Source organism: Atractosteus spatula, chromosome 6 (assembly GCF_055471065.1).
Source record: "Atractosteus spatula isolate fAtrSpa1 chromosome 6, fAtrSpa1.hap1, whole genome shotgun sequence".
Taxonomy (NCBI): Eukaryota; Metazoa; Chordata; class Actinopteri; order Semionotiformes; family Lepisosteidae; genus Atractosteus; species Atractosteus spatula.
The window spans coordinates 63,821,302-63,846,638 of NC_142711.1; the positions used below are offsets into that span (position 1 = coordinate 63,821,302).

The window sequence follows — 25,337 nt, forward strand, 5'->3', positions numbered from 1 at the left end:
TGGAAATGTTTCACTACAGTCTTCCAAAGTTAGGCATTTCTCTCAGAAAAGATCATGTCTTTGATTCTTAAATGTAATAATTTCAGACATTGCTCTGGAGAAAATAGATTTAATTAAATGTTCTCCCACACTGGCACACAACAAGATTTACAATGTGTTATACACACCCCAGTTTACAGGAAGTGGTGTGGTCTGTTCTGGACATTTACCAATTAATCGCTTACATAGCAAAATATAATGCTGTTGAAAACAGTTTTCGGATGTAACGCTGTGGCATCAGGTGTTACACCGCACGTTGTCTATGAATATAATATTTTTATATTCACGTGTGTCTCAGTCTATCACAAATTGTTAAGAACTGCAATTTTATTTTCTCATTGATTATTAGGGAAGTGTATACACAGTAAAACGTACAAGATATAACACATTTATTTAAATACGTAAAAGGTTAAATCTCTGAACGGGTAATTACAGGACACTATTTGAAGGGCATTTTGAGAAATCCTGTGGTCCAGATGTGTTTCACTAAATGGAACTTTCTCCGTGTGATTGTCTGTATAAATTAAGCCTTTTAAGAAAACTTTGGCAGATTTCAGGGTTTCAGTGATGAGCAGGTTGTATGTGTCACAGAAAAGTAAATGACCTCGGATTTCCTCTCCAACAATAATGTTATTCCTCCTTTCTGGAATTTAACGAAATCCCACATGTTTAAAGATCCTATCATCACATACATTACTACACGCAAAGTGTTTCTTAACGGTGAATAAAGAAAACCTTGAAAAAATCCAATCGTTTCCAATCTTTTCTACGCTTTATGCATTTGCAGGTAAACTTAACACAAAGTAAAGCACTCCGTTGTCACACAACCGCCCGCTGTTCAAACATAACAACCAGACAAACAAGTACTCTACACTACCATAAAAACATAAGAATCCAAAGAAACAGATTTAATAACAATCACGAGAATGGTTGACAATACTGTTAAAAATCGTGTTCTACCTTTAGTTGGTAAAAATATGCTTTTTTAATCACCTCCATTGTCTCATTGTCTAAAACAAGAACGCTTACAGAATTCAACTTTTTAAAAATAAATATTTTACCAGAGAAAGAAAAAAAAGACGTGTGTAATGTACAGATATATAGAATATACAGAAGCATCCGTTTAATTTGAGAGGAAAAAGATAATCTATCAATCTGTCGTTGACCGGTCTGTTTGCACAGCACAAAAGTTGATACCGAAAGGCGTCACAGTATTTTGAAAAGAGACACGGCGCTGACAACATATTACAGTACATTTTGCTTTTCTTTATAGAACAGTCACAAAAATTAAACGCCACGCTTCGAGAGTCCCCGTATTGATTAATGAGTGCACACTAAACCTTTACCAGTGGCATCGCTTGATTTCCTGAAGTTGGTTGTCTTTGATTTCGTCCTGTGGGGTTGATCCGACGCCTCTGTCCGGTTGCCAGGGAACTGACTCCTAGCCTTTGCGATGCTGCCCAATTGAATCAGGGTTATTTCCAAAGTGGGGGGTGGACCATTGAGTGGTAGGAGAGGGATACCGTGTAACCCCAAGAGATAAAAGTGGGCGAGACTTAAATAAAAGGGTTATTGAAGCTGCCAGGGGCCACTCAATTAGCGAGTCATTGATCACCGGAGTTTATATGACGTTAAAAGTTCGCACTGTTTCTCTACCGAATTCCCTAATTAACCCCCAATAATAATAATAATAATAATAATAATAATAATAATAACATGTAAATTACAGCCTAGCCAAACTACACTATGTTTGAAAATTAATTTGCATTTCATTGCAATTTATTTTTCTGAAAACGTCCACGTGTGGATGTGATGGGGTTCGTTTTTAAACTCTGTGAAAACCCCCCGAACGATTACTGTCCATAAAATAAAGCAAAACAAAAAATGCCCAATTGTTAAGGAAAAGCGACATGGAATTTAAAAAAAAACAAAATCTAAAAAAAATGTTCCCGCATAAAACGAATCGCCCTTTCAAGTCACTACATTTATCCGCAATTAGGCCCTTTATTTGCCCGTTTGAAGTTGTCACATTCCGATGAATACAGGTGCAGAAATATAATTACCAGTTTGTAGGGGGGTGAGCTCTACGGGGCGGGAAGGGCGAGGGGGGTGGTGTATTCTGAAATTATTGAAAACTGCAAATGAGATCAGAACATCTCTGGTTGGGGCCGAACCCCGGGAGCAACGCCAGCAGAAGGCGAACCGTACCGCATTCCTGAACCCGGGCCCGACTCCGGAGGGGTCGGCGGGGAGAGGAGCGAGAGGGCAAGTGGGCAGGAGTCTCCGAGCGAGGGCAGCGAGAGGAGGGAGGGGTGGTGCTGGCCGAGCCGGGGGCTGAGCGCACAGCTCGGGGTGGGTTTCCTGACGCGATCGACTCGCCTGTGGAAGTCACTTTTTCAAGAGCCCGCTTCCACACACACGCCCCGCTAAATACTTTCCAGTCGCCTTCATTGATTTTCTTTATCAAATAAACAGAACGTCTCTGCCGGTAGCACCGCGTCTCCCACCACGCCGGCAGCTGTGATCCCATGTAAATTTATTTGACTAGTACTCCATCCGTTTTTTTTCCAAATCTGCACCCCCCTCCCCAAACAAGTCACATATCATCAATTAAAACCAACCTTATGCACGGGATTTACACGTGTGATTTGACAGCTCTACCCAAAACGCAGGGGCGAGTTTATCAGGAGTTGACTTAATAAATGGAAAACTTTAGGTTTTAATTAATCGTTGCTCCTCTGGGTCATTTCGTAAAAATAAATAAAAATATTGTAACAAAAGCTTGAAAATAGTTCTTTGTGTCTTCATAAAAATATGTGGCTTTTTATTATATCCTTTTATAATTACTGTCATCAGTGTAGTTACTATCATTCCACATCTGGAAATAATTTTTTGTATTTGTAATTTGATAGCTATCTAGATTTTTTCTGTCTGCAACCTCCTTTGTTATTATGAGTTTTATTAAGAAACAAAAAGGAAATGTTAAAACTGGTCGCTTGTTCTGTATAGATTTTCGTTTATCTAATCGATCAGAATGTCCCCAATACATCGATTAAGGCTTGGTGTTCTACAAACAGCAGTTTCTGTATTTCGCTTTTACTCTGCAAATGGTTTTATTATTAAGCTTTCACCATATTTAGATAGACTCGTGTCAAAGCAAATGATAATTTCCTGCTCCTCTAATTGTGCCGGCACGTTAAAGTAAAATAAACCTTAAGAAACTGTGCGGGACAATTGTGTTGTAAGGAATAAATACCCGAGGAAAAAATCTAGCATTTAGTCATTGTAAAAATCTCTGTGAATTATATGCGATCACAGAGTGATTGCAGAATATTAAATTAAAGTTAGATAAGTCCGCATTGAGTGAGGCAGCACCCAATCCTGAACTTATTTCCCATTTTCTGTAGCAGCATCACTGCGCTCCTCTCTTCCCAATGACAATGTGCCAAATCTAAGCATTTTGAAAACATTTTCCTTGTGCTTTAAGCGGAGCTTCAGAGAGAAAGAAGAAAACGAGATGCTCTTTTATGCTCAAGGTACATGTTACTGCACTTTCGCTGAGATTTCGCTTGTTTTATGGATTGGTTGATTAATTTAATGCATTTTAAGTCATTTCCAGTTTATGGATTTTTATTTTTGATTTCTTTTTGTTGTTAAAAAGTTCAGAAAGGGATCATGAAGGTCTTCCGATTTCATGAAATGGTTTGTTTTCCAGCGGATTTTTAACAGATTGTTTCTAGAAGCTGTTTATTTGTTAATGCTGAGATATGTAAAGGATATGAGAGTATTTCTTTGTTGATTGTTTTGATGTCAGTGAACGTATTTAAAATGTGTTCCTGTTGTTCTCCCCTTGTTGAAACGGAGGAGCTGTGAGGAACGTATTGTCTATCTCAAAGCAGTTTTGCAGAAATTTCGGATAAATTGTCATTTAAAAAAAACATCTGGTTTTCCTCAGATAGCTACAGACATCACTGGCTCATCCACCTTTTCCTGGAGAGCTCGGGTTTTTGCAGTTTTGGGCGATTTCTTTCCTTATTTCTTTTTAACCTCTAACTGGGTCTAAAATGTGTTTTGCACTAGTTGGCTTGTATGATCTGTCCGCTAAAAGGCTGTTTGTATCGGTCTGTACGAAGTCTCAGGGACCAACAGAGTTTGTGTGTGTTGCTGGTTTGTAACTTTTGTTTGTTGCCTAAGAGGACTGTACTCAGTGCTTTTGTCTAGGAACTTTAGGTTCGATTTTCATAGTGGAGGCGGGTCTGGTTCTGTCCAAACCGTGACCCCTTAAACCCCAGAGGGCGCCACGCGTGTTCGCCGAACCTTTCCCTTTAAACAGGAGTAGAACTTCTCCTCCTTCTAGATATTGTCAGAAAGGACAAGCGGACCACAGACGGAAACAATGTAACTAACAACATTAACAAGAATACAGAAATGTTTAGCAAAAGCGCAACAACTGAACGTGTGATCTGCCGATGTTTTCTGTAATAATAATAATAATAATAATAATAATAATAATAATAATAATAATAATAACAACAACAACGAGGATGTAACATTGTTTAATCGAATTATTTAAATAAATGAGAAAACCAAATAAAACGTGTTGGTTTAAGAAAAAAGCAAAGCCCATTCAGCAGAAATTCTGTCAGAAATGCTGTTAAAACTGCTTGTTCGTTACCTCAGTTTCGGTTATTAGACACGTAATTATCCCGAGCAGTAGTTCTGTACAGCGAACAAGTGTTTTATTTCGTTCCTGTTAACTTTGTTCACATTGAAAGAAGCATCTTAGGACGCCTCCACTAATTTTAATTTAAAAAAACAGTTTCAGGCTTAATAGTAGAGCGTCTGTATTTCCGATCTTTATCATTATTTCTGTGTGCGGGGCATGGAAGTAAAAAAAAACTGTTAACACACAGCCTTTGTGAAAGAGCCTCAGGAACAGAGCAGGAGGGAGGGACAGTGGGGTGTCCGGCGTGACTGTATCGCAGATCAGGAGTAGACTCAAACCCTGCAAAAAGCTTCGCTCACTTTCGCCTTCGTCGTGATCAAAAAATAAACTTAAGTAATGTCGAAGCACAATTACAACGGTCGCCTTTTTGTGAGCTAATTGTGCTCCGCTTAGAAGCACATCCTTGCACTGGGGAAAGCTGAAAAATTCATTACTTTTTTACAGTCTTTCATGCAGCACTAATCTTGTTAATAAAATACGTCTCTGACAAAAAGGGGGTAGAATAGCCCCATTCACTGTTTACGAAGTTAAAGTGCAAAACGCCTTACACATTCACACTTACACACACGCAACACACTTATTTGCGTTAAAGTGCCGCCAATCACCGATGCCGAGGAAATAAATCAACAAGAATCGAGACTGTAAAAGTGATCTGGTAGAGCGGCTCGTCTCTTTTTTTTTTTTTAGAAGATAACATCACAATATCCTCCTTGTGAGCTCCGGTTTCTGTCGGCGCGTCTCCCTCGGTGCTGGCCGCTCGGTTTCCCCGGAGGGGTAGCAGCCAGGGAGCCGGGTGAAATGCCGTAAAAAAAAAGGGGGCTTCTGCCGACCACCTTTCGCCGAGCCGAAGACCAAATAGAGCCCCAGACACAACAATCCAAGGAGTGACTATAGGAAGAGGGATTCGCTGCTACTGCGGCCGCAGCCCCGCTGCCCGCTTGCCTTATCATTAGATCCTGAAACCCAGCTCACTCAATTCACCTCCTTCGATTTTTTCATAAAGGACAGGCGATCTCTTGATTTTTCCCAACGATTAACATCTTGCAGGTTTTCTTTCCGATAGCGACTATTAGAACAGAAAGACAAAATAAACGGTTAGAGAGGAAGTAAAAAAGCCCAGGGAAATGCTACCTGAAATGGGAAGACACTCCATCATCGGAGTGCTATATTTTGTGTGTGTGTGTGTGTTTATATAATATGATATTCTGTTCAAAACACATGTACACGAACACGGGGAATTGTCAGTTGTACATTTGGTATGTTTTATTTGTTGACAAGATATGCATTTAGTAATACATGTACGTATAATGAGCCATATATGTTTATAATTTTACACATGAAATTCACGAAACTACAGAGTCCTCGTATTTGCATACACACGTATATAGGTCTACATGAAACTCATTGGTTTGGGGTTCCTGCACGTTGTTATTCTGTCTTTATTTACGCGTCGTATTTTCATATTATCGCTAAATTTCAAAGCCTGAAAACCCCATCAGTTTAATGTGTTCATTACGCGTCAAATGATTGATCAGAGGAGATATTTTAGATATTTACAGAAAAAATATAAAAATAAAAAATATAAATATAACACTTCTGCTACAGTCTCCGTTACCATTGGTTTGTGTTCGAGTCGGTTTCTGTAAAGCCATTTTTGTAAGTCACTTTTAAATTTGAAAGCCACACACGCATACATACTAATCTTTGTGATGTTTCTGTGATTTACAGTATAAACAGAGCCATACATTTCTGAAGGTTTGTGTATTTAAATACACTTAAATCCAATTTAATATGCGCTTATATTCCTGTTTGTGGCTGTTTTGATCTAAAAGTTCTCGGGGTCAAATATATTCTGCCCTTTCTCTGCACAATCATGTTGTTTTCAGCCCTATTATACTGTGTGAAAGTGCAGTTTCTTTGCGTATTTTAAATTACTGTTTAATCAAGGATGTACGATTTAAAGTATCCATATTTGCTGGACAAATTATGTCGTGCATGCGGCAGATTGAGGTCTTGGATATTAAAAAGGCACCGGGAATGGAGGATGGATAACACGCACGCACTTTCTGCGTGTTTATTTCAACTCACTGATTAATCTAATTTCAGTGACATCATCACACCTCTTGCAACCTGAAGGATGTATGTATTTTCTAGTGCGCGTAGGCCTACAAAATATTAACCACATAAATAAAATGTATCTGGGTTCTACCTGGTCCAGTTCAGGAGCGGCCTGATTGTACGTTCTGCACGGGTTTATCTGGCGGTTTCAATCGATCTCAGATGCCATTCTCCGCAGGTCATTTTAAGCATGTTGCATAAAATCAGCAAAAGAGCATTCTGGACTGAAATGCGTCCTGTTTTTTTCCCCCCTTCTTCTCAAATCTCTCTACCACAACAGTTTTTATTTTCTGTTTCTCTCTAACCCCCACCCCCTCCCCTCCTTCCCTTCCCTTTCATTTGAATCTTCTCCTTTCTTAAAAAATCATTTCTATGTAATTCATAGATGCTCAGCGTCACTGGAGGGTCTTTCATTGTGTTGGCATGACATTCCCGCACTCACTATACCTTAAAGATTTTTTTTTTCCCCTCCTATTAGATCATTTTTGTATATCTGGCCCTTGTAACCCTCCAGCTCTCTAAGTTGAAACAGCGCGTCATTTGCAATGTGGAGACTGTTGATCACCTCACTAATTACACCTCGCTCTCTCTCTCGCTCGCTCTCATTCCCAGAGTGCATATCGGGAATAGGCACACAAAGACATGCGCACTCAACTTAATCAGCCATTTTTTTAAACAGGGCTAAAACGATAATAATTAGCAGAATAAAGACATATCGGATTTTCATCTCCTTTTTCCAACCCCTCCACAACCTAAACTGCGAGGCAGCGGTCGACACATGCTTTGCCAGCCGGACTCGAAGGACCGCTTCATTATTCTCACTGTTCGTATTTTTTTTTATTTTTTTTCCAATAAAGTTGAAGGATTATTCTTTTTTTAATTTTTTAAAATAACTTTCGCGATCATTGGATGTGACCTGCTTTATCTATTGAAACAACGGGAGAAGAAAAGGAGGAAACTGCGCGGGGAAAGCAAGTAAGTTTTTTTTCTTTAACTTTTATTGAGTAGTTCGCGTTAAATTTAGGTCGAGTATTGATTATCGTTCTGCGCTGATCTTTCGCACAATCTTTGATATTCCGCTCTCGCCGGCTTACGGCAGTCCGATGCGATTTTTTAAAGGTAGCATTTTTTTGCGGTTGTTATTGAATTCGGCTCTCCGTTATGTTTATGCGAGCGCTTTCTTCCGATTTTAAGAGCCGTAAACTGTCCACAGACACAAGATATATGACTGACAAGTCGCAGCGCTGCCAGACCCAGATCCAGTTCCAATAAAGTTTATTCGGGCGGCTAGGTGGCTTCCACTGCCGACAAGTATAAAATTATTATTTTTTTCCCCGCAAAAGTCGGCTTTTAATCGTTTGCGTCTTTTTTGGACCTCACCGGCGGAGCCCGGCTCCCAGTAACGCCTGGCCGCCTGATTTATTTTATTAAGAAGGGGCAGCCGGGCACTTGCTAGCCGCATCGTCGGGGTCGGACGCCGGAGAGCGGCGTCGCTCCGGGAGCGGCGCGGCTTTCATCTGGCTGAGGTGTAGCGACCTGTCACCGCGAAGGCAGCCGCGTTTCTTGACATTTGGAAAACTTTTTTCGGAGTGAAACGGGACCACAGACGTCACCTAGGCTGTGTATGCTTAGTCAAAAATCAAAGCGTGGCAACAAAAAGGCAGAGATGTAAAATGTTGTATTAAACTTATCTGGAAAAAAAGGCAGGATAGACCGTGTTCTTGTTGTTATTATTATTATGATTATTATTGTCATTACCTGTGAGGCGCAAAGGAGTTTCTCTTATCGGCCGCTTGGACAGCTGCCTAGCCGTGATCGGTGGGGATTCAGCTCTTAAATTCAAGCGGGTCCCGCAGAGACGGTTCACACTCCCAGAGCTTCCCAGGGCAGATCGCAAGCAGCAAACGTGGATGTGCATCGTCCGTGCATGTACCCCCCCCCCCCCTCCCAAAAAAAACTTTCTCTCCGACGATGACAAACTTTCATCAGCACCAAATTCCTTTCTGACAGCAACGTTTCCTCCTGCCGAAATCTCCATTTCCCCCCTCTTTTTTAGCTCCTTTTTGAAACCTCCCTTTATCGTATTGTATGCCTTTTTATTCCAGCCACATCGTTACTCGTCCTCGGATGTATTTTTTGTTTGTTTTTTTTTTCTTTTTGCCGGCTGAGGATCCGCAGTATCATCAGTCGCTCTCATTTCGCGCTGCACAGAGGCGCCGAGGCAGTCCTGCCTTTTGGGGTTGCTGGTTAGTTGGAGGCAGAGACTTGGCTGCGATTGGGACGCGACAGTGACAGGGGCATCGATCGCTCCCAGAGAGCAGCTGAAGAGCCGCGGCGGCACTGGTGGAGAGCCCGTGTCTCCAGCGCGCTGCGCACCCGGCCGCCGCTGCTGCGATCTGTGCTTCCGCGGGTTGGAGAGGAGAGTGCAAAATCTTTAAAAAAAAAAACAACAAAACAAAAAATCTAGCCTTTTCTTAAATAAAAATAAAATAAAATAAAACACCAAATCGTTTATTTCTGTGATATAGGGAGATAAATAGTTTACAGAAATCGGGGAAATCGTTTTAATCGTATTTTTTTTGTGGGGCGTGGGAATTACAAGCGCGTGTGTTTTATTTTGAATTTATTCGATCGGTCGTGTGTTCTTCCTTTTTTTCGGATGAAGGACATGCATTTAAGGAACGAGACTGTAGCACTTGTGTACTGTCTTTGTTCGCATTTCCCTGCCTCTTCGTCGTTATTATCTCTGTGAATAATTACTGCTTATTATTTTGTAGTTGTAGGTCGTAAATGGAGCCTCTTGTTTTCCTTTCTTATAGTATCCTGTTGTGCTCACGTTTCTTTTTTAAGAGAGCAAACATTCGTTGCAAAATATTCCTGTGATATTGTAGAAAACACTCCATAAACAAATACCAGATCTAAAGCATTTATACCTCTAATATTAGGTCATTTCTGTGCTTAGGTGTTACAGCGTCTTTAAAATACGATATGAGGGCAATCGTCATTTTTTCTTTAAACGAGTGAAAAAACGACTAACGAATAGTAAGGTGTAAAACATTTCCATTAAAAAATAAAGGAGCGTTTAGTTAAACTGGTGAAATAGTGACATAAATCACGGTGTCGTATTAAACTTTTTTATTTTTTTAAAGGGGCTTTAGTTGAATGCAGGAGCTGAGCGTGGCATTTTGGATGTAAATATGCTGTACCTTCCTTCCCATTAAATAGGAACCCCCCGAGGTTTACAATTGCTTCAAAATAATAATAATACGTTTAAGATTGCAAAGGTAGGCATAGAGGAATCTCATAAAGGCAAACAGGGAAGCCCTTAATAACTCTTGAGACTCAGACATGTTCTGCAGTAAGATTGGCTCAGGCTTCTCCAAGGGTCGACAATGTGTCATTTCCATGAAGCCAAATTGCCCTCTGCCTATATGATATTAATGTGCAAATCAATATTTCAGGGATTAAATTTCCCTTCTTCATTTTTTATGGTTTCTACCTCAATAAGTCTCAAGTCTAATAGAAGAGGGTGGATGATTTAAAATCCTTCGCTGCAGAAAGGCTTGTTGCAAGCTGTTTGAATGTTTTACACAGAAAATGCACAAGCATTCTAGGGACCCTGTCTGCCTGGTCGGTGTCACATTAAGAGCCCTGTTTTTGGTAAAGGCTTGAAAGAGAAATATTTATCCAGTCGAATGCTTAAAAATATTGTGCTAATCCGATATTGATTTTAATAATAAGAACCTCCCCCAACAAACACAGCTCCCTCCTTCCATTGAAATGATGGTAGAATTATCTAGAATAATTTTTGCCTTTGCTGCTTTGTTTCTTGTTGAGGTAGCTGATGGTAGGACACATATACCTATAAGTAAAGGCAGGGTCCATACAGTCAGCCCTGTTTCGGACAAGCACAGCGGTGTAGTCTCTGGGGTTGGATAATGGTGTGTTTATCCAGCGTATCCCATCACTGAGCTTCTTCCAGGATTTTGTGCAATTCAGCTAAAAATGGTTCAAAAAAGAAAGTACAAATAAAAACAACAGTACAAGTTGACTCCATATTCCTTGAGAATGGAATTTAGAATATTCTGCGTTCAGGAAAAAGAAGAAAACACCGCAAGTAGAGATTTAGGGCGATATTTTCCGAGAGACTGACATTGTCTTATAATCCCGGGATGGTTTACTGTGTATCATTTTTGTGTTTGTTTTATAGTCCTGAACCATCTGGACCAAGTTCCGCACAGCTGCACAAATTTCAGATGTGATAGAACATTTTTTCCATTCAGTGTGAAATGTTCCTTCCTAAAACTTAGAACAGACTCGCTTAATTTAGCTTGCTAAAAGAAATGCATATGAAGAAGGACAAAGGGGCCTTTAATCTTCTCGGGCTGTTTGTTTTTCTTTAAGATTCCTGTCCATTTCAGTTTCAAAAAGTTAGATGCTGTAAGATTTGAAGGTATGATAGTGTTTTGTGTGTGTCTGCCTGTGTGGTGATGTCTGTTCTTCAAGTTAATTTGCAAAGCTTTTTATTCATGCCTGTCAAAATACACATTTAATTTATTCTTATTTACAATTAATCTCAATAAAATTATTCTTAAACTGTGCTTTATGCAGTTGCTGAAAATGTGTAATTATATTTAATTAACTCTGTCAAAGTAATTAGCATTGCTTAATTGCCTTTTGCATATATTAATCCAAAGCTCATTTGTAATAAATTGCTTTAACCTCCAATCATGCTGCTCTCTTAAAAGTATTTTTTGCTCTTTTTCACAATTTCCCTCCTGATTGCTATAGATATGAGTGCTAAATTATAACTTCATTATATAAGAAGTGTTTTGCCTTTGTTGATGGAGCGATTGGGTTTGCTAGGATACAGGGTTACAAACATTCGCAGGTCCATAAGATTTAAAAAGCCCCCCTCAAATACCTTTCAGTCTTGTGGGTGGAAAGATGAGGAGTCAGGAGGAGGCTTAATGTATTAAGTGTGGGGCCTTTTTGTGTCAGCCCTGAGGCTGTACTGTAACGCACAGAGACTTTCCAGCTTAGGAGCTGTCTGAAGGGTTAAAGACTTGGATGGGGTTCAAGCTCAGAAGTGCCCAGGGAAAGTGCATGTGAATATGTACAAGTTTCATGTAATTAGTACTTAATTATATTAACATATGCAAATTGTCAACTTAGAGGCTTGTTCAGCTGGCAAAGATCAGCTGAGCACAAATGGTGTATTGTTTCCTGGAAAATAATGGATCTCAAGTTGGATTGTGGAAATGCACAACTAGCCTTCTAATTTAAGTCGTGCCATAGCAAAATTTCATTAGTCTCCATGGAGACTTGGTTAATTGTGCTGAGTAATGTCCTAGGCCGTATCGTGCCCTAAAAAAGAAAGCCTTGTGTGTCTAATCCACCTTACAATGACACTTGTTTGTACATGTTTCCCTTGTGTGGGAATTTGCATATGCAAACGAATTGTCTCCGTGTCCCATTTGTCATGGCTCTTCGTCAGGAAGAGGACATTGTATCCCGGCTGTTACTGATCCTTGTACCTCAGGACAGTATCATCCAGTCCGGCGACATTCTTTCATAATTTGTTTCTGATCAGTAGGCCAGACTGAGGCTCATTCTCTTCAGGCCTCTGTAGAAGGCAGGTCAGTTCTGTCACTGAAAAGAGTTTCCACAGCAACTAAAGCTTTCTTTTTTCCCCCTTAGCTAATTAAATCACATCTTTAAAGTGCAACTGTTGTAACACAGCGAAAATACTTTTACTAATAATCTCTAGTTTCCTATAGCTAAAGATGGGGATAGCTGAAGAGATGCTAGTATTCCTGCATTAATCCTGTTTTTTTGACAGAAATGTAAACTGATATAATTGCTTTTCAGTGGATAGGAATGGGGGTTTATACAAGTGTGAAAGCATCGGAAAAGGATTAGCATTTTTTTGCATAATGAAAAGCAGTGTTGAATGGGGCATTCAATGGTTGACTGAATGACTAAGATGAAAGGAGGACGAAAATGCTGCCTCTTCTTTCTTTATTCCTGTGCCTAGCGCTCCCTAAAGATGTGTTTGTCGAGGACTTGAGAAAACAAGCATAGGCTCATATTTCAGAAGCCTTCCAAGATGCCCTCAGATTCTGTCATCTTGCGAAGTAATATGTATGATAATAGCCTGGCTTCAGGCTGATAAATAAAGGTTTCTAGGTTTGTATACAGTAGATTTCCAAGAACACGCCAGTGTTGTAGCTAAATATTGACCATCTAGCGTTCAGGGCTCCTGGTCTGTTTCTGTGAAGGAATATATTCTTAATAAGGCGCCGTCTATCCAGTGAGGTGGTGTGTAAGTCATTTTAGTTATTTTTGTTTCCTTTCCAAAGATGAGCACATGGCCCCAGAGTAGCGCACAGGGCCGTGGAGGTGTAGACACCGGGAGCGGGGCGTGCAGACACGTCCGGAGATATTCCAGCTCGGGAGAGGACTCGTGTTTCACACCCGCGTCCGATCGGGAGCATGACTGCAGGAAATCTGACACCGTGCTGCATTACTGGAATTAATTCTTCTCTGTTCAAATGATCTTTCAGGCTGAACAGAAACGGTTACAAAAGAATTGTCTTTTGTGAAAGAGAATTTTTTGGGGTCGACAGGAGCCTCAGTCATTGACCTTTTATTCACCGGTAATAAGCCTTTCATATGGTAATTGTTGCTTTCTTTAACGGAAATGGAAAATGTGACAACAGCGAGTGTTTATAGGCTGCTTCAAACAAAGCAATGGCCATTTTTAATTAAACGGGCTTCTTAGCTGTTACAGCAGTGAACAGTGGTAAAGGGCTGTGATTATTTTAGAAGTGGGAACAAGTCTTTTCGCTCACTTCTGCGTGGGGAGCAGCGTGGATCATTATTTTTGTTGGTGCATTTTAAACAGGTTGCACGGTGATTTAGCGTTGGGTCTCATTCAAACAAGTTTTGACACAGCTTGCCAGATGTTGAATTGTGTCTGACTGCCAAGTGCGGCTCTGTGTACAATCCCCTCGTCCCTGACACATACACTCACGCACCTAAGTTTCTGCTGTAGAAATGTAATTAGCAGTTATCGCTTGGCTCCACCACCAAAACCTGCCAACGTCTCACAAGTACTTTGTTTTTAAAGCATTCATAATTGAACTGCGTTATCTTAATACGTGTCTTCTTCCGTCCATTCCATCTTGTCCATTTGGAATTGCAGTTCCTTTTTTTTTTAGTTTTTCAACCATAGGATATTTCTCAGCCTAGTTTTAATACTCCTAGGATTTTATGGAGTAAAAAAAAAACATTGCTTGATGGGAATATATAGGAAGACATACTATATTTCATAATAGACATAGGGTAGATTATACATGTTTCCATCCGGTGTTCTGAGCCGAGCCCAACTCTGCAGGGAGCAGGGCCGCTCAGGCCCAGACCCCTCAGGACTGAGGTGTTTTCTGTGAACCCAGGTCGGGTCAGCCGGTGTGAGCGTGTACCCCCTCAGTAACTCGGGGGGCGAGGGTAACGCTCCCCCTGGATGCGTGTTCTACAGGTGCGGGCGGGCCAAGCGTGGGGTTCAAGAGTACCGGCCCACCTCCCGCTGTCCAGCGCCGAGGCCGGGGACTGCCCGCAGGCGCGGAGGGCAGGGCAGGGTGAAGCTTGGCAGTGGACTTGTCTCGCCTAACAAGCAGGGAGCTCTGTTTATTAAAAGCAACAACCTCTCTCTCTCGACTCTTCCCGAAGCGCTGCTTCGCTTTCCTAACGGACGCTAAATATTTACACAAGAATACGTCTCAGTTTTCCGATTTGCTCCGATCCCGCTGTTCTACAGAAACATATGAGTGGCTCGTTTTCCCCCTGGAAGAAAAAAGACAGGAATGGAGACTTTCGAGTGTCAAGAGTGAGGGGTGTGTTCGGGCCTTTTAAAACATGTATGACTTCTCTAGAAAAACTCTAAATCATCGTACCCACATGGAAATGTAATTATGGCCAATTATAACAGAGAAGTGCTGTTATTAATATGACATGTCTAGAGTGAACCGTTTTGTAAAGCCTGTCCAAAAAATTTGCTTTCCATCTCGGGAGTCGGAGCGGAGCAGTGGAGCAGCGGGATCTGCCTCCTTATTGGTCCCAGCGGCTCACTTCTCACTGGGGACCTGGGAGAGCTGTTGAGGGCTTCGGGGGGCCCCAGCGCGCCTCCCGGCAGGGGCCACACACGGCCGCAGGCTCAGTGCCAGTGGGAGCTCTCTTGGCGGAAGCGAGCCCGGGTCCGAGCGAAGTGGCGCGGGCCGCGGGGTCTGTCTGAGAGCTCGCTGGTAGCGAGAGAACTGAGGGCGGTTTGCTCACGGGCAGGTGCCACTGACGAGCGATAGCCAGAGACCTTCCTTCCCCCCGCTCCAGATGTGAGCCAAGAAAACACGCCCAGGCTTCCATACTTCCTAACTTCATAGTTTGGTTTAGGCTTTTTCAGACTTAGGGAGGCAGGGTCAACAGTTTCTTACTGAACTGAGAGGAGCTGCAGGCTGGTTTGAGCGACTGCAAAACGTTTTGCCAGAGAGCACAGAAAAGTAAACCCTAATTTTACACATTGGTGTGTGTAGGGACAGATACAGCTACAAATGGAGATCAGAGCTACTGTACATCTTGTGACAGTAATTGTGCCAGCTTTGCATCCAAAAGGGAGTTTTGGTTCGGTTTTGCCTGGATTACCCACTACATTCTCAACAGCCATGGAATGGGTGGGAACTAAATGAAATATTTAGGACTGAGGTAACTTAAATAAACAGAGAAATGAGCGCTGGTCTCATGAATAGGCAACAGACATATTTACTCCTGTGTGCCTTTTTACAGATAGATTAACACTGGCAGTCCACCTGTGGGGAGAGGGAATCTTCACAGATACACAGCCTCTGTTGTGTTTGTACTGGGGCAGAGGTTGAGTACAGCCCCAGAAGTCCCCAGAGAAGTATTTAGTTAATACTTGCCTTCTCATATCCTGCCTCAGTCTCTGGCCTGCACTCTGGAATACGCTTTAATTGTTTGTTTTAAAGAAGTTTTAACTTTCCAGCAGCCGAGAGCAACAAGAAGAAAAAGCCACAAGTGATTGCGACTGCAGCATTAAAATTTTCTGTTGTACTTGGTGTCAAGTAATTGCTCAGGTAATATATGAGCTAACAAAACGGGACTGACTGAAAAAGCTGTTTTAAATTTGTAAAGAACGTGCGGCGCTGTGCTAAACCTACTGAAAATGACAAATCGAGACGTTTGTCTTTCTTCACAGACTCGGCAGTGGTTCAGAAGAAACATAGCAGAGTGCAAGAAGCCGATCTTTGAATTCTCATTTTTAAAAGCAAAGGCCGAGCGCGTTTCAGATGATTAACTGTGGCACAGTAGCATTTCGTGGCACATAACTTTCATTGTCCAAAGATCTCTCTCCCCCCTACCCTCTCCTACTCCTTTAAAGGATTCAAATGTAGATGTTTAGCTTAGTCAGACTGGTTCAAAAGTTTAAATGAAAAAATGATCTTTTTAAACTATATTAAAAACCCATTAGGGAGAATTAAAGTCCGTTGCTGTATTTCATTTAAATCAAATTTCTGAAAGATCCAGTGATAGTTCTAAACAGTAAGCTAAATGGTTGTGTTAATTCACCTTTTATGGAATGTAGCTACTGAGATTTATGTGTAGGGAAAGGTTAAGGTTAAAGTGTTTCTCACTTTGAAGCAACATTTTGTCATTAGTTTAATGTGCAGTGTGCATTGCTGAGTGTCTCATGTGTTTTCCATTCTTTTTTTATTTTGTCAAAAAAAAATCTGAATTCAAATTCTTTTTTTCTCTGCATTATTTTAATGAAGCAAAATGTGCTCCACTAACAACTGCCTTCAAAACATGTATCCTTTTTTACATTTAATCTGTTTCGGATGTGCAATTATCTCCCTTTGTCATTGCATAGTGAATACGATTGATGTTGTTATTGTGTATTTGCATTTAAAGATAAAATATAGTAAGTATTTTTTTAATGGTGTTTGTTAGCAAAGTTTAATTAACAGCTTATTGCACTGATGCATTTGCTGTTCAGAGAAAGTGTTGACCCTGCTAATGCCACAAAGTCTTCTCTAAATCATACAAGATAATAAGTTTGGCACCTGCAGGGCCTAGAATCATGTCCTGAGTCCTGGGTTATCTTCTTAAATCAAACTGAAAATGAATGGAACTGAATTCTTGAAGCCAAACAAAGAAAGCATTAAATGCAATTATTATTAATATTCACTAATGTATCCTTTCATTTTTTAGCATATCCCTGAACTATCTTGTAAAAAATAATAGGGGATTTTTTAAAATAAACATTTAGAGTTAAAAGTCAATTTGCTTTCTCTGGCCACCCCATTAAACAATTAAAATGAAACCCTTTTTAAAATTCCTGTAATTATTTTTCATGAAATACTTTTCTTGTACCAATAATAAAATTACAGTAATCGAATTACTGACAGAACCACTAGATTCCAATTCTGAAATTACTGGTTATTTGATTCTTAGTTTGTGTGACATCAAGTTTATTTAAAAAAGGAGTACTGTGTCCCTAAACTAAAGGCCTACTAATTATGGCTGACAGTTGTTTGTTTGTAATGAAATCTAATTAAAATGAAGATTTTTCAACTTGAGCATTTAAGTGGCCTGTGTATTTCAAGAAGCAGTGTGTTGTTCCTATGATGTCCTAGAAAATAAATGGATGATTTTTTTTGGTCAGAGTGGGGCTAAACTCACAACAGCTGGCAGTATGAAGTTTGTTTAAAAAGCAAATGCATTTGGTCTAAAGTTCATTTTAAGAACTCTGTAATTAAATATAGTCCTGAACCTTAAGTTAATTAGTAATTCTGCTAGCCCAGAAATTAGTGCTATCATGAACTTGATCTCTTAGATGTACTGTTGAAACCATGAAATCAGAAGATCTGTTGTGTAAGAGCTAGTTTACTGAAAAAAATATTCACATTGTTAAAGGCCTTTTTAGCAGTTATTACTGAAAACCTTTTCTGAAAGTCCTTCCTAAACAATGCTTGACTTGGTAGATTGCTAACTGCGTTGGAATGTCTGCAAGAATACCTGGTCTGTGATTATGTTTATAAAGATAATTACAGGAGAGAGAGCCTTGGAGCAGAGTCTTCTCTAGAAAAAAGGGTTTGAACTTTTTAACTTTTATTGGTATTCCGGTGATGTGACAGGGGGAAGGGACGTCGTTACTGGACAGAAATGGCTTTTTAATTATAAAGGTGTCTGTGTCTGTCCCCAGGACCATTTCCAAAGATGACACTTTACCTCTCTGAAAAAACAAGGGAGCTTCACATCCACAGTTTTTAATGTGCTCATTGTTCCCTCACATTCAACAAAAGATAGTAGCCTAATTCGATATGAGCTGGAACGGCTTGTTTCTTTTAATTTTAAACTTTGTACTTAGAACGTGCAGTTCTGCTGCCTCCTCTTCTGAGAAATGTTTTAAAACTCCCGTTGCGTCACTTTGCCAACTTAAAGCTGCTGGGAGTTTAAAACATTGCTGCTGGTCACGTTTCACTCTCTTTTCCACATCTTTACCTGCTCATGCTACGATTTGAATATTCATGCAAAAGTAGGAAATGATTGTCTGAAAATTAGACTTTGTCAAGTTTTTAACAATAAACTATTTCCATGTTAAATTAATAACCCCCACTCTAAATAAAATGACAGCATCTTGAAGGTGAAAATATGTTTGTACAAATTAATTTTATTTGGTGTTCTTTAGCTTGTGTGTGTAAGAACATAAGGGGTTTTGGTGTTTCCATTACCGAAATGTATTCTGGTTTACTTGTGTGTATATTAAAACCAGGTGGTTTAGTGAGGCACTTAAAGAGGCAAGTTAAAAACCACGTAGGTTCATAGTGTATTTGTTCACTCATCATGACTTGCTTTATGACTGATGTTGACAATCAAAATAATATTTTTAATTGTGAATGAAATAAGCCTGCTGAAAGAGCAGTTTGACTAATGGCTAGCTGGGTTTGGCATGATACAAAGAGATTAGACAGAGGGGAGGAGGCTCTTACTGTTCGGAGAGAAATAAACTATGATTTGTTAGTTTGCGCTGCATTAATTAAACCTGTGTTTCATTTAGACTGAGACATCATGAATTCCAGTGGTGAGGTTTATATTCTATGGGATTATGAACTTCAGATTTCATATCCATTCGTGTGTATCTGTGTGTATTGGGAAGGATTGCTCTTGCTTTTAAGCAGATGCGAGAAAAACTGTGATTTATGTAACCCTAAGCACTTTCATATTGTATATATTGTGCATTATAAGGGCGTGATTGACTAGTAGATTAATATTTATTTAGCGCAGGGAAATCAAAGGGATTAAGCAGTCATCATTTTAACTCTAATCCTGCTTTGCATGGCCTAGACAAAGACAGGGTGATTAATGTACATGAGGTTGACAAAGCCACAATTAGATTCCCTCGTTTCTCCTACATCAGTGGAACGGAAAACACAACAAAAAGGAAGACAATAAAATATAGATGGAAAAAGGTCAGAACCCAAAGTTATTAATTGCTGACACATCCTGAGTGATGGGAGTATGTTGTGGAGGACACAGTTCACCACCGATAACCAATAAACACAAAGAGGAAAATGTGGATTTTTCTTTCTTTTTTTGTGTGTTACTTGTGTTTGGAAATAACACATCTGCTTACTAATTAAGCAAAATACTCAGCTGGGCTGTTGAAACAGACATTGACGGGAAGCATAATGCGCTAATTTGCATCACGGAGGTGTGGGTCCACATATATGGAAAGCTGTGCTGTGCAAGGCCTGCTGATCTGTCTCAGGTGTGAAGAGGGCAGCAGCAAAGGTTTCATTAAAACTTGCTTTTTTTCCTCTCACATCCTCTTTTTCTAAGCGCAATTAAAGTAAAAATGCAAAGCTTATAACTTTACTGCCAAAGTGTGAAACCCCCCATTAGTGCTAATGCATAAAAGCTCTAGAAACAGCCATGCAGAAGGGCTGAGTACCACGTGGTATCACACTGTAGAAAATAACATCTGGTTTGATATCTCGCCGGACTTTAATGAACAAGCTAAAAGAGAGGAAGACAAGTGGATAGCTGCTTGCACCCTGCAAGGTTTTCATTTATTTTTTTTCTAGAACAACTTTGTTTTTGTTGTTGGAAATGTTAATGATTTTATATTTCCCTGCGTCCTCTCAGACTGAGCCATTGTCTGTTTCAGAGCTTTCTTTCAAACTTAATTACCTTCTCCCCTTTGTCGTGACTCGGGCAGAAAAGTTTTCAGCATGTCAGGAGAGGTCGTCACACATTCTTTTGCAGTTCTCTTCATTAATCCTCCTTGCAGAAGCATTTTCTCTCGTGCTGGGAAGGTAGAAGGGTGTAATGGAAGAGCCCTGAAACAGCAGCAGGAAGCTTTAAGCTGGTTAATGCAGTATAATTGTCTGGACATAGATGGGCCTTTGTTTGTGCGGTTCACTTCGAATCAGCTGTAATTAACTCCAGAGTGTTTCCAGATTGCCAGCAAAGAAAAATTACAGCTTTTCTGTTTTAAATTGAAAAAGACATTAACTATGTAGATTAGGTTTTTCTTTGATACTAGCCCGTCCTGTTGAAATCTTTCACATGGGCGGCTGCTTTAAAGGCGATAGCTTTGCTGTTATTTATTTCGGGCCACTTTTTTTTTCGCGTCGGGGAGAGCGCAGGGTCAGCTTTTGGTGGAACGGCTTCTCCTCGGGTTCTAAGACGAGGCAGCCTTTATCACGAGGGCCCAGATTCCCGGCAGAAGTCGAGCGGCTTCCAGGTAAGGGCGACCTGTGAGCCGGCCTGCAGAGGTGCAGAGCCGATGCCAGTGCTTACACCGTCGCTAGGTGGACGAAGGGTTTTTTCTCCTCCCATGAAAATGATCAAAGGCAGAGGTAGCGCACCCTCAGACTTTCTTCAAGGAAGCGTTTCTAATGAAAGAGGAAACCAAAAATGCTGTGTTGGAAAGGTCCCACTCTTGCAGTTTGGTTTTAGCACATTCATCCCTTTCCGGCAGACTCCACTGGACTGGGCTACCACACGCCAGATTGTAATGATGCTTCTTCTTGCGAGCGACGGGTTTTAACAGGGTGTGAAATACGTTAACAGTGCTTGGGAGGTCTTCATCCTGCACTTCTCCCATCTAATCTTACACCTCTGGGCACATCATGTCTACAGGCAACTTATTATAGAAGTCTGGCCAAACCTTTTTTTTTCCTCTCTTCTCCTTATTTTCTTTGTGGTTTTAACAATAAGGAATTAAACCTCACTGTGGCCTTAGAAGCCATAGACATTCCTGATGCTGGGATAATACCACTTTGATGGATTTTTCATCTGTCCTTTCTGCGTGGCAACAAATAAACAAGTATAATTACGCCTGTGAAGGTCTCCTCATTGCTTTGTCAGGATTAGAGATCTGTGCAGTTTTCACACTGAGCTTCTCTTTTGTCTTTGCCTAACTCACTATGACACATTGATAGAGAATCTGGTGTTGGGGAAAGGCCGCAGCAGAGGCAGTGGTGACCTTTGGGGAACTTGATATAATTCAAGGATAGTTTTGTTTATTTTTCTCATCTGACTTTTGCAAGTTGCAAACACGCTTGTGGGCTGAGTGCACCAGTTTTATAACCCATGTTTGACAAAAAAAAATAAGATTCTTTTTAATAGACTGGTGTCCTGGTTTAAAGAGACTATAGAAAAGAGGAACAGCAGGGCTGGAAGCCCTTTTCCTTGCTTTCTCAAGAACTTAGTGCTCTGGCAGTCGCCAACCTGGAGTTCCGCTTCCCTCCATTCTGTGCTCTTGATCAGATCACATTCTTTTTAATCACTTCACAGGCAGTGTCTCAGCAGACCATGGAGAGGGCTGGGACGGTCTTAATTAAAAAACAGAGGTAGAAACAGCGTTTGCGATTTCTTTGTTCTAATGGGAACATGGGACTGATTCTGTGCGGGGGCTCTCTCCTCATGGTTTAGAATGGGCTCTGTTTTGGGGTCTTTTGTTCCTTTGCAGGGAATCATTGTGTAGGCAGGCTTGTTGTGTCAGCTGTGTAGATTTAGGTCTGCAGAAATCGGAGTGAGGAAGGAGTTTCACGCTTTTTGTCTGCTGCAGGAGCTACTGGGCTTGGCTTTTAGAAAAAGCATGGTTTCAGTTCAAAAGGTGTAAAAATGGAGCCTTTAAAAAGAGCAGGTATGTACACTACTCCACTTTTTTTTCCTGTGGGACACACAGGCAGTTCTGCTTCAAATCAAACTCTTTGGCTTGGTATGATATTTATTCTCCTGTTTACCTGTTCGCAGTTGGTAGCAGGAAATAATCTGCAAGTGAAACAGTGTGCTGGTGTTTTGCAATGCTGTTTTCTGACTGTTAGGATGTGGCCGGGCACATTGTGAACTGAGAATGCTTTGATAATAGTGACAGATTTGCTATTCCATTATGGTTTATGTTTTTTTATATAAAACAGTTCTGCACACTTCAGTTGGTAACTTTTGAGTTGATTGTGAATGATTGTTCTCCAAAGGAGGAATATCAATATGAAGGCTGGATGTGCTTTTACCATGGATGGGTTGCGCGCTTGTATCAAAACAAGTAGAGCTCTCAGCTGGTTAGTGCCTTGTACCGTACTTTATAATTCATCAACATATAATGATTCATATGCGTAGCGAAGAAGAAGAGAGACAGACGCATCCCATGGAGGGATCCAGCACTTCAAGTGTGAAGTTATACATTATTCATCACAACCGTGTGCTTTATGTCTTGCCCAAGCAGTACAAAGGGCTCATATTTGTAAAAATTATAGTCTTCTTCATATGTATATTCAGTGCATTCAAAGATGAGCCAGATAGGTAGAACAGGTATCTTCCTTTACGAAAGTTGAAATGTTTGTACATTTCCAAGCGGTCAAATCGCTTTTTAAAATTAATTATATTGGTTATTTTTAATCAGTGCTATTTTTGTTGGAAACGTGTGAAGGATCTGTTTTCCTTGTGGGATTTGTGTATTAATGGCCCACTGTGTCTGTGCTGTGTGTTTTCCAGCTCCCGGAGTACACAGTGCTCTGGCCCCTGAGGTACTGAAGCTGTGTATATCATGGCTAGTGCTGTTCCACTTAGGATGCCGAAATGATTTAAAAGGGACAGAGTAAGCAGATACTTGAATATTTGGTAGTTAAAATAGACCCCAGGTGTTTTATGTTTTCCAAAGTTTTTTTTTCCCTAAATGTTTCTATGTTTGTCTTTTTCATCTACTTTTTCAATTTTGTGTTTAGAAATAACATAACAGTCTTCTTGCTAATTGAAAAGAAACATTCATTGCTTTTTTGGTCATTTCAAATGTGTTTTCAAACTGCCAAGAGCAGGATTAACCCCCATCCTGTTGATAATTAAAATTACACATTAAGCTTTATGATTGCCAATTTAGCCATCATATAGAAACATCTTATTCATCTTTCAATCCATTGGGTCTTCTGATGTCTCTTAAACTGATAATTTCCCTCACTGCCTTAGCTGAGGAGATTAGATTTGATTAGAGTGAAAAACATTTTGAAGCAGCTATTCCTCATTCTTAATATCTAAAGGACCTTCCCACAAGCTCTATTTAGCCCAGGGTTGTTTTAAATTAATCCCCCAAATTGCTTTGTACGGCGGCAGAGCAGGATCTCCAAAGGGCTGCACACAGTAAGTCTGTAACCAGGGCTGAGGCGTCGGTTGTTTATTAATTGTCTGTTTTATGAGGTCCCATCCTTTGTGACGAGGACGGTGCTTATCTCTTGTATTGTGCCGCTTCGTCCGCCAGTGCATTTGCATTTGATACTTTAGAACCCTTCCAGTAACTGAAGCGGGCACTTGGAGATGACCCGCCTTTTATTAAGTTTAAATTAAAAAAAAAGGCAGTGGGAGCAGGACAGGCACAAGCTCTCCTCCAGAGCAGGTCTCTCAGCTGTTGTGCACACTGCCATCATTCTCCAAACAGGGGAATGTACAAAGGCTCTCGGTCTTCAGGCAGCCCTGCTCCAGCAGTCTGTGCAGGCTGTGAGCATGGAGGAAGGCAGGCTTGAGGCTTCTGTGGCCCTGCACTGTGCTCGATGGGGCTGTGCCCTGGTTCCCGGTGCAGGCATGGCTTTGCGGGGCTACATCTACATCCCCGCCAAAGAGAATACATTTTTTAAGCTGCCGGCCTGCAGCAAATGATTGAAGGATTTCCATCAGTGGGGCTTGTGTATGATTTGTTAAAGCTGGGGGAGAAGCTGATTGAGGCGGCAGTTGAGAGATGGGCAGCACACCAGGATTGATAACATCACAATGGTATTTGAAATGGTGTTCATTACGTGGTTTTTTTTACCACGTCCAATGGAAAGAATTTAAGTGAGTGCGACTGTCTCCAAGGATGATTGGACTGGATGCGCTAAATATTAATTTTTGTTTCGTCGTCTGTCGAGTTAGCTGAAGCGTGGGGCAGAATCATGATTGGTGCTTAATCAGAGCTTGTTAGATACCTGCTGAGGGCTCTCTCAGAAGGAAGATTTGAAGTAAGCTGATTTACTCTGTAAAATAGGAACCAAAGAGGAGCCGCTCCTTTTGGCCAGGATGGTGATAATTTAAATTTGCTTGGTTTTTCTTCATGGTTCAGTTTTTAATCAAGCCAGGGCAATGAATAGCTTGAAAGAAACGTTTGTGAAGTTGTGAATTGATGTGAGGCAGTAGATGGGCCGTTTTGATCTGGGGAGGGCTACGTTAGAAGACACTGGCTGGACACTTCTCTTAGATGTGCATGGGTGGATTTAAATGCAATAAACTGATTTTTTTTTTGGTCTGAAATTGCCGAAATGTTTTGTATGAGAATGCATCACTTGCCCTTTTACTCTTAGTGCATTCTTTTCTTTAAACGCAAATAGAAAATGAACAGTCATCTGTTTTTCTTAAAAGCTGCCTTTTAAGTTCTCTGTTTCCTGCTGACCTGTTAGCAGATCGAAATGCTGCTGTACGGTGCTGTTCTTAAATCTTCTTCCCCGCACAGCCTGTAGATGGGACATTTTCAGCCAGTCGTAAACTGCGGAGATGAGCTAGTGGCGAACAATGCCATTATTTATTAAAAATGGTTTCTCTCACCTTATTTTTTATCCAGGTCCCTGACAGGCTGGATGAAATGAGATCCCCACGTACCGATTGCCATGGAAACCTGTGACTCCCCTTCTATCTCGAGACAGGAAAATGGGCAGAGCATATCAAAGCTATGTGAAACGACACGTCTTGATAATGAGGTGCCAGAGAAAGTTGCAGGGATGGAGCCTGACAGGGAAAACAGCCCCGCGGATGACAACCTGAGAACGGATGAGAGCCGGAGAGAGATCGCGTCGGGCTTCGCTTCGGAGAATGTGGGTGTCACTCAGGTGGCCTCAGCTAAAGAGATCCCTTGCAA

At 40.8% G+C, this 25,337-nt stretch overlaps 1 protein-coding gene and 1 long non-coding RNA gene across 2 annotated transcripts in view; one reads left to right on the plus strand and one right to left on the minus strand.

Moving 5' to 3' along the window:
* Nucleotides 1–4,580: 4,580 nt before the first annotated feature.
* LOC148833182 (uncharacterized) lies at nucleotides 4,581–8,799 on the minus strand. Its single transcript, XR_016091254.1, has 2 exons — nucleotides 8,642–8,799; nucleotides 4,581–5,831 (listed from the first exon to the last, which is right to left on the minus strand). It is a non-coding gene; the product is annotated as an uncharacterized LOC148833182 (long non-coding RNA).
* zfhx4 (zinc finger homeobox 4) overlaps nucleotides 7,596–25,337 on the plus strand; it is an 80,115-nt gene continuing 62,373 nt past the window's right edge. Inside the window, exons 1-2 of the mRNA XM_088919243.1 lie at nucleotides 7,596–7,858; nucleotides 25,044–25,337. The exon at nucleotides 25,044–25,337 is cut by the window's right edge and continues 2,315 nt beyond it. Of these exons, the coding sequence (XP_088775369.1) occupies nucleotides 25,090–25,337 (248 nt within the window). The 5' untranslated portion in view covers nucleotides 7,596–7,858; nucleotides 25,044–25,089. The remainder of the gene's footprint in view (nucleotides 7,859–25,043) is intronic.